Source organism: Stegodyphus dumicola, chromosome 9 (genome assembly GCF_044657685.1).
Source record: "Stegodyphus dumicola isolate Sdum_Otavi_A_Nest chromosome 9, ASM4465768v1".
NCBI classification, from domain to species: domain Eukaryota; kingdom Metazoa; phylum Arthropoda; class Arachnida; order Araneae; family Eresidae; genus Stegodyphus; species Stegodyphus dumicola.
In genome coordinates this window covers 14,731,542-14,741,527 of record NC_140776.1, presented here as the reverse complement: position 1 = coordinate 14,741,527, position 9,986 = coordinate 14,731,542, and the positions used below count along the sequence as shown (strand labels likewise).

The window sequence follows — 9,986 nt, the reverse complement described above, 5'->3', positions numbered from 1 at the left end:
ATTTTCAGTTTACTACGCTAGTGAACTAATTTTTAAATTTAAAATTTTGGACATACGTCACTCGAATCTGTGAATAATTATAAATTTTATAATGAGTCGGACCTCGGTGCCGAGGTCCATTCAACCCACACACAGATCGTATTTTATTCTCGAGTGTCAAGATGTAGAAACATCTTTTTACTCGACTTCTGATAATGATCGGGTGGGAGGAGAAAGAGTAAGGTGGAAGGAATTGTGCAGAGTCGTAGCTAGGGTTTTCAGCGCCCAGGGACAACTGAAGATTTTGCTCCCCCTACTGCTTGCCAAGGATGGAAAACATTTAATTCCAAAATGTCGTAACATGAATTTGGCGCCCCTTGGATTCTGAAACCCCTTGGCGGGGACAGATGCCCCCCTTGCCCCCCTCTAGCTACACGGTATTGTGGGAGGCGGAAAAAAGAGATTGAGGTCCGCACTAGCGGCGGCGAAAAAAAAGGGGGGTGGCAAGTTTAGTGTCGTTATAAGATGTAGCCGCAGGTGATAAACCGCAGAGTCAGTTTAGCGTGAATGAGTCAATTAAGGTTGTAATTCTTATGTGGATAGGATGTCACATGGGTACCGATGTTTTTCTCTGGGATGCGGGGAGTGTCTGAGAGTGCTAATAAGGCTATTACTGTGGGTTTGTACTGAATAAAAGAAGTTGACCGCTAATCGTTTAATATACTCTTGAATAAGTTCGATTCGAAGGTCTCTGTGAATATAGATGTTTGGAATATACCAAGGAGCTTTGATAATTTCTCGTAGAATTTCATTTTGTAGAATTTGTAACTGTTTAATATTGGTTTTACCTGCATGTCCCCAGATCGGTGCTGCATAAAGGAGGGCTGGGCGAAGTATGGAGCGATATAGAATTAATTGTTTTGTAGTAGATAAGTTGCTTTTTCTACCAAGAAGAGGTCGCACAGTAGCTGTGGTGATTTTAAATTTTTGTACTACGGACCGGAAGTGGGTTCTGAAGGTAAGCTTTGGTCAAGGGTAACTCCAAGGTATTTGGTTTCATTAATCCAGTCTATTTCTTCGTCAAATATTTCAGAGGGTGGAGGATAGTATTTCATGTTTCCTTTACGGAAAATTATTATCTTAGTTTTATCAGTGTTAATTTTAATCCTCCAAACGGTGAGCCATTTTTCCAGTTTTATGAGATAGTTTTGGAGTTGGTTTCTTACGGCGATAACTGTGCAGGCTCTAGTAAGCATGGAGGTGTCATCGGCAAAGAGTGCAAGAAGAACAGAAGGGTCTTTAGGGATGTCTTGTGTATATAAAAATTAAAAAGGTACGGCGAAAGTGCCGACCCCTGTAAGGCGCCAGCATTGATTACTCTGGTGGTAGAGTAAGCAGTACCGATTTTGATTCTGAATGTTCTGTTGCTGAGAAAAAAGGCTATTAAGCGAATAAAATGATCTGGAAAGTTGAGAGTGATTAGTTTGTAAATAAGGCCTCGATACCATACCATGTCAAAAGCTTTAGCGATATCGAGGAATATAGCACCGGTCGGAAACTTGCAGTTCCATTCAACCCTAGCGCATGAGCGTCGTCTTCTATCCCATTGGTTATTTTTTTAGAGGAAACCGATGATTTGTCTTAGGGCAGAAAGACTGTGTTTAAGAGGATACTTATTTATTATTTCAGTTTCCGCGCGCTAAGTTTATAAATGTAAAAATGTTTATTGCTACAATGTTTGTGTAAAATTGAGCTTTTTTCTTCCATAAAGGACAAAAAAAAAAAAAAAAAAAAAAAAAAAAAAAAAGGAACTTGATGGATTCTAAAAATCCAAACCTCTGACTTTTTTTTTTTTTTTTGCTGTAGCTGCATTTTTATGTATTATAAGCAGCAAAATTTGTGCATTGATGTTCTCGAATTCTTATATAAATTGAAAGGAAATGGCTTTGAGAAATATAATTCCGGTTAATTATAGTATTCTAAGGTTCTCTCACAGGAGTTGTCAGCTAAATAAGACTAATGAAGAAAAGCATTCAAGATTTAATGCAATAAATATACAAATGCTTTCTTATGACCTTCATCGACAAATATTTGGAACTAAACGTGAAATAAAACCAGATGCAAAAACTTTATCTAAAGTTATATCTCACCTAAGCCAACATAATTTATGGGAAGCTGTAAGCATATATTTGCATATATTTTGTAATTAAACCTTAATTTTCTAATTTATCTTTCTTTTTTTGTTGCATACTTGAAATACTGTATAATATATTTTCAGAGCACTGATTTATGCTCAACGTGATCTTTCTGAGCTATCATTTCACTGGCAGTTAATGTGTATGTTTTTCGTGTTAATTTTCAAAACGCAACTTTCGAATAATGTTAGCAAAGTAGTGTATAGTGTACGATTTTTACGTGTTAATTTTCAAAGGGCAACTTTCGAATAATGTTAGCAAAGCAGTGTATACTTTGTTAATACTTTGTGATATAAACTAACACTTTGTCTGCATAATTTATGGGGTGCTAACCAGGGCTGTGGAGTCAGAATCGGAGTTGGCCAGATTTGGGGATAAAAGGAGTCAGAGGTGGAGTCGCTAAAAACAGGTCGACTCCAGTTTTTGTTGGACAGTTTGAATCTGAAATTAAATTTAAATGAATTGAAAACAATTAATGACAAGCTGAGTTATTATTTTTATTTATGAACTATATACAGTAATAAATGGTTATTTTCTATTTTATTGACATATTAACAAATAAATATAAGGGAGGAGAATGAATGTGATATTTGCCATTAGTGATTAAATTGATTCATTTAGTTCCAAATCTCGCTGGTAAATTTAGGTAAGCGGCAACAGCAGCAAGAACTCCCAAATTTGATGCCATTCTTAGGAAGCAAGCAGGGAAAGGAGCAATTATAGATGAAGCAAAGTGGTGATATAGAAGTTGTTAGAATTAAGAACTTTTTTGAAGATGTAAATAACCCTAATGTTTCACTAACAGAAAGACTGCGGAATGATCTTGCAGAATTGGAAACTCTTCTTTCTATACTGTATATAGCCACAAAAAAGCTGCAATCTGAAGAACTGATAGGAGGTGAGAACGGAAGAATGGGATGTTTGTTCTTTCTAAAATAAAGGGTTTACTGCAGAAGGAATCATTTTTCCAATGAATAAAAGAGAAACTAGTTTGCTATACAATGAGATCATGCTGGTTTCAATAAATGTAGATCCGAAGTACTGAATTTTCTTGGATGAGGAACAAATTAAAAAGGCAAAGGGAGCCATCTATGAACTTTCATTAAGAATGAAATTATTCTCAGAACAATTAAAGAATTCGAATCAGGATAGTCAAACTGCAGACATTGCAATTGAGTCACTATCATCCTCTTCCAGTGATGAATTAGAATTTGAGAAATATTTTTGGATAATATTGAAAAAGCTAAGGCAAAGTGAATGAAAATAAAGAACCAAGAGCTTTTAGATGTAAAAATACAAACAAGATTTCTACATGGCCTTTGAAGAAATAGAGAAATATTATTGCACTTGTAAGACACCTCTTTTAGAACTTCTAAAAATCTATCCTGAAAAGTTAAAAGAAATAGCCCTATCAGTAACAGCTCTTCCTCCTATTCAAGTTAGTGTGGAAAATTCTCAGCACTGAAGTTTATCAAATCTGATCTATGGCCCTCCAACAAAGATCTTGCCAAAGCCAAATTTACTGTTTCTTAGAAATAACTAATGCCAGTTTTCCGTTTCATAATAAATGCTAATTAATATAAATAATTTACTATGCCATCATTTTTTTTTTTTTTTTTTTTTTTTTCTGTAGCATCTATTATTTCTTTTATATTAAAAAAATAAGCTTTAACCCGTTTATATATGTTTACATATATATATATGAAGAAGTCAGAGTCGGACTCTTTAAAATTCCAGGAGTCGGAGTTGGTCATCTTCCCTACTAACTCCACAACCTTGGTGCTAACACATGCACCAGTGTTTGCTATGAATATCAAGATTGTTTTATATTGTTAAAGATGAAGCTGGACGAGCTTACTTGTCACTGAGTAATTACAATGAATATGTGTTTTGTTACTGTGAACTCCATACTCTTTCACTGGCTCACAACACAATGATGGGTATCTTTAAATATCGTATAGTGTGTAGTGTGTGTGTGACACATGTGCATGTGAGATGGCACTATAGGTATTTATTGCCCTTATGGATGTCAGAACTCCCCTCTTTTACAATGGCATATGTTCCTTTTGCACGAATTTTGTACATATGTTTTATAATTACTGTATTAGCATTTTCTTAAGTCTTGTACCAAAATAGTCGCTCATATTATCTAAAAAAATATTTGGGTAAAATTATATTTATGCGTGCCTCTTGGCGATAATTGGTGGCTTTAGACCATACATGGATACCGAGCTTGTGAAATTCTTTGACGTGTTATTTTGGCTTTGTGTAGCAGTGATTTTTGCTCCAAAGATTGCCTCTACACAAATCCAAAGTAACAAGTCAAAGACGTGCATAAACTAGGCATTGCGCACTCCCTTGACTTTGTCCATGTACACAGCGATCTATATTTACTTAAGTGAAAGGAACAGGTAACAAAAAATATATAATCTTAATAAACTACATTTTAAATGAAACAATGAAATAACATAAAAAAAGATAATTCATCTTGGTACTACACAAAGGAAATATCCACTTATTTATGAATTTACATGTTTTCCCTCAAAGAAAATTCCTTAACAGCATCCAAAATCTTCTAAAATTATGTGAACTATAATCTGTATAGTGGCATCACCACATAAATTTGCAAAAATAAGAGTAAAAAATATCCTCCATAGTGCCAGTATCCTCCGGCATTTCGACCATATGCATTTCCTTTCTACAAACGGGACACTTATAATGGCTACCAAGTAAACCTTCATTCACACACCAGTCAATTAATGCTTTTTTCCCTTTCGTTTCAAATTGTATAGAAACTCAAATTAATCTTACAACATTCAGCCATTTTACAGCATGAACCACAAAATAACAATGTACCAAAATCCATCCCATCATTCATTCACTGCAATCATGTAACCAATTACATAATAATAGGGTTTCCATAGCATTCAACTACTCAGGTTATCATAAATGAAACAACTTAGCGATATTAGGATCTTTGGCTGATCTTTTCTGTTATTTGCAATTCATTTAGTTTTGTAACTGATAAAATTTAATGGAAATCACAATTTTGAAGTGCTCAGAATCCAAGTGTCACTAATTCTAGCACAGTGTTTTTATTCTTGGCATTTTATTTGCCTTATTCTTAAAAATAAAATGGTGAAAATATATTTCAGTGTGCCCCTTGGGGAAAATTGAAAATTGGCCAGCAAGGCACAATTTCTAGATGGCTGCTACACAAAATCAAAACAACAAGTCAAAGAATTGCACAAACTTGGTGTCCATGTACACATCGATCTATTTTCACTTAAAAAACATAAGAGAATTGCACAAAGTTGGCATTACACACTCCCTTGACTTTGTCCATGTACACATCGATCTATTTTCACTTTAAAAAAAATCATTAGAATAATGACATCGTATAAAGTTAAGACAAAGTTACTCATTACCAAAATTGAACAAAATTTATAGCGAATCAATGCTCAATAAGCTGCATTTTAAACCACAGAATGAAATAACATGAAAAAGGAAATATATGTGATCGCATATATGCACTACAAAAAGGAAATATCAGCTTGCCATATTTAGAAATTTCTGTGGCACACAAAATTCTATAACAGTATCCAAAAACATTCTAAAGTTATCTGAACTAGAATTTGCATATTACCGTCACCACATAAATTCACAAAAATAAGAGTTGAAAATGTCCTTTATAGTGCCGGACTGTCGGTGGCATTTCTTGCATGAACCTTTCTTGCAACAAACCATCTGAACTATCTTTATGTTCGACCATACACATTTCCTTCATACAAAAAGAACAGTTATAATTACTACTAAGTAAACTTTCATTTACACACCAGGTCAATTAATGTTTTTTCCCCTTTTGTTCTAAATCATACAGAAATTTCTAATCTTGTCACATGTAGCCATTTTATGGTGTACGGCAAAAAATAAGCAACTTACTTCCTAACTGACATCTAGTGCAGAAATAAGCCCTTACAAATATTTTCCCATCAGTCAAATTCACCGCAATCACGCAACCAATCATGTCATAATAGGGTTTCCATAACATTCAACTACTCAGGTTACTATAAATAAAACAACTTGCTGATAATCTAAGGGGTATACCCTAAAATATAGACAATCCAATAAAATATTGATATATGGCATAACTGCCAAATTAGTCTTGCAGATTTCTTTGCACCTGAAGCAGAGGGACCTGTGTCCTCAGAACAGTTAAGTTTTTAAAGAAATGTGCCAAACACAAGGTTGTTCCTTTGCTAATTTTATGTTGCATTTTGACATATTTATCTTCTGTTTTGATAATAAATTCTTCCCATAACCCCAAAAGATTACTTTTGGTTACTACAGTACAATTATGGTTGTTATTGTTTATTTAAGAATTTGTTTTGTATGTTAGTGTTCTTAGATTCAAAATTGTATGCAGCTTTAAAAAAAAATAAAAGCATGTAGTTGTTTTGCAGAAAATTTTCTACATGTAAAATGTTTATATATATCATATTGAATATGAAAATACATGAATAGTTTTCTTCATAGTGTGATACCATTTTACTGTATAACTTCAACAGTTCTTAATTTCCAACATTCACTGAAGCGTAATGAAACTATTTAAGGCTGATAATAGCTCGCTCTAATGTATTTTCTAATCTAATTGAAAAACAACATATGAGTTTATATTGCATTTAAAATCTTCGAGGTGATATGCCAGAGCAAAACCAGATGAGAACTGACATTTCTAAAACCTGTGCATTTTTTATTTTCTGAGAAATGTTGCCCAGATGGTGTAGTAGTTAGGGGAGCCTATTATGGTACCAAAGAGCCTAAATTTGAATCTTGAAAAAGGCATGGTTGTAACTGCCCATCTCTTCATAGGAGGCAATGGTGGCTGCCGATTAGGTACCTCCACAATAAAATGGCCACCATTTCTGACCTTAAGAGTGGCCAGTGCTGAATAGGCAAGTGCACATCATCGGATTAAAAAAAAAGCTTTGAGAAATGGTAGTGTTAATACTTGCTGAAAAGTATTAGAATAAAAACTGGGAGGTTAGAGTGGAGAGAAGGGTACCCCTTGTATTATCACGAAGTTGTTGTTTCATTTTTCGCCAAGTTGTTGTTTCATTTATGGTAGCCTGATTAGTTGAATGTTGTAGAAACCCTATTATGACGTAATTGGTTGCATGATTGCAGTAAATTTGTAAGGGCTTATGGTCTGTGTGTGTTGGTTAGGAAGTATATTGCTTGTTTTGTGGTTTAGATGGTAAAATGGCCGAATGTGGTAAGATTAATTTGAAGTTTTTGTAAGATTTGGAAAAAAAAAAGGAAATGAGCATTACTTGACTGGTGTGTAAATGAAGGTCTACTTAGTAGCCTTTATTAGGTATCCTGTTTGTAGGAAGGAAATGTGTATAGTCGAACGTCAGAAATGCATACGGTCAAACATCGCTACAGAGAATATTTTTTACTTTTATTTTGTGAATTTAGGTGGCTACAGCAATATACAGATTCTATTTCAGATAATTTTAGGAAGTTTTTGGATGTTGTTAAGGAATTTTGTTTGACTGAAAACATGTTAATTCTTAAGTGGATATTTCCTTTGCGTAGTGCTAAGATGAATTTCCTTTTTTATGTTATTTCATTGTTTGATTTAAAATGTAATTTATTGAAATTATATATATATTTTTTTGGCTGCTTCTTTGACTTTTTCTGCAAAGCTCAATGTGTACATGGACAAAGTCAAGGGAGTGCGCAAAGCCCAGTTCGTGCAATTCTCTGATGTATTTTTAAGTTAAAATAGGTTGATGTGTGCATGGATAAAGTCAAGGGAGGGCGCAATGCCATTTTTGTGCAATTCTGGGATGTTTTTTTAAGTGAAAATAGGTCGATGTGTACATGGATACCAAGTTTGTGCAATTCTTTGTCTTGTTAAATTCAAAATATTGCACAAACTCGGTATCCATTTACTGCCAAGAATCACCAATGGATACTTATAAATATGCTGGTACTTTCCCATTTTGCCGGTGCAGGCGATAAAGTTGCCAAAATGGTATAAACGATGCCAAACGGAATATCCTCCCTGGTAACCTTTTACTCTTGATTTTCAAAACAAGTTGCAGCAATTTCGTATCGGATTGATTGTTTCTTTCAACAGTGGCATAAAATTACATACAATTTTTACCAGCTAGTTCAATTTTGTGCCCTAAGTGATAGAAATTACTTTCAATGTGTTGGGCTTAGCTTCGCTGGCGCTGTGGATATTGCTTCTTTTTCTTTTGGAAAAATTTAAATTTCTTCTTCTTTTCTGTTAAATAAAATTTTTTAGAGCATATCGTGCTGATAACGTGATGGAAATTACTTAAATGGCAGATATATTTTGAATATATAGTAGAAAGAAATAAGCAAACCACAAATGCACATTACATGTTTAGTTAGCCAAGTAAATAAACATGTAACATGCATTTGTGGTTTGCTTATTTCTTTCTACTATATTTTCAAAATATACAGTCAAAAGTCGTTAATCCGGACACCAAAGCTACAAACTTTCTGCGCATGCGTCAACGCATGCGCGTAATACCTTTACGCATACGCATAACACATATAACAGACGGTATAAGCTAAGCTAAAATTATCTAATTATCTATTTCAGTTAATGTTGCAGATTGCGTTGTTCCTTAATCTTCGAATTGGAACTGGCTTATTATTTTTTGCAGACTGCTAGAGCAATTTTATAAAAGTAAGCTTGAACTTTCGATTATGTCAAATAGAATTTCCGATATATATTTACTAATATGTAAAGGATCTACAATGTGAAAGTATGTTTCGATGTCCATCAAACAAAAAGTGAAATTGCTGCAAAAAATGGATAAAGGCATGTCCTTTGTTTCTCTAACCATTCCGAAATCTGTTTATCAATTTCACGCTGCTCTGCAGGGGGGGGGCATCGTGGTGCACAATGAACTGGAAGTTGATCTGTCAGCACTATCCTTATCTTCAGGGCAGATGTTTTTATTTTATTCAGTTTATAATTCCCTACTAAATGTAGTATTTCATCTTGATGTATTCCGTCTTTGATATGATTTAAATTAAATTACTTGTCATTATAAATATCACTAGTACACATCAAATAGTTTTCTGGTTGCAATTTTCTAATTTTGACTATGCGTAATGTATGCTTTACGCATGTGCGTGTTGAAAGAAATGTTTAATAAAGTAAACAAATAAATATTAAGCTTTTTTTTTTTTGTAAATTTTGATACCCTTTAAATCATAATTGCTCTTTATTTCAAAAATTATGGTTTCATGTTTTTAATTTTGTAATTTCTGCATGCCATTTTACCAGATTTAAACTGATGATCTATAATCCCGAAAAATCGATAATCCGGAATCGCCGAAGTCCCGACGAATCCGAATTAAAGACTTTTGACTGTAATAGCTTATTATTGGTATTTTGGTTGGTGCCAGCTAATACCAAGTACCTATACTTTATCTTGATACTTTTGAAAAAAAGTATTTTTCTATTCTTCAGAGCAGTATTTTTTTTAGATAAAAATAAAAATAAATGAAGGTCTCTTCCACAAAAGAAAATTTTCTTGATAGAATAGGAGCAACTACTGACAATTGTTCACTATCATCATTAATGTTCTCACACTGTTCAACAGCAGCTACCGGTGTTGAGAAAGATATTAAATATGAGGCAAAATGATGTTCAGCAAGTTCTAATGTTCAAGCAAGTTCTAAATTATAAACATTTTATAGTTTCACATATTATATTTTTCCTATAAAAAACTATTAACATTTTATGTCTAATGATATTCA

The 9,986-nt window shown here is 33.6% G+C and overlaps 1 protein-coding gene across 1 annotated transcript in view; it reads left to right on the top strand.

Annotated features, from left to right (window-relative positions):
- Positions 1-1,655: 1,655 nt before the first annotated feature.
- PolG1 (DNA polymerase gamma, catalytic subunit tam) overlaps positions 1,656-9,986 on the top strand; it is a 123,417-nt gene continuing 115,086 nt past the window's right edge. Inside the window, exon 1 of the mRNA XM_085823247.1 lies at positions 1,656-2,156. Coding sequence (XP_085679373.1) covers positions 1,920-2,156 — 237 coding nt within the window. The 5' untranslated portion in view covers positions 1,656-1,919. The remainder of the gene's footprint in view (positions 2,157-9,986) is intronic.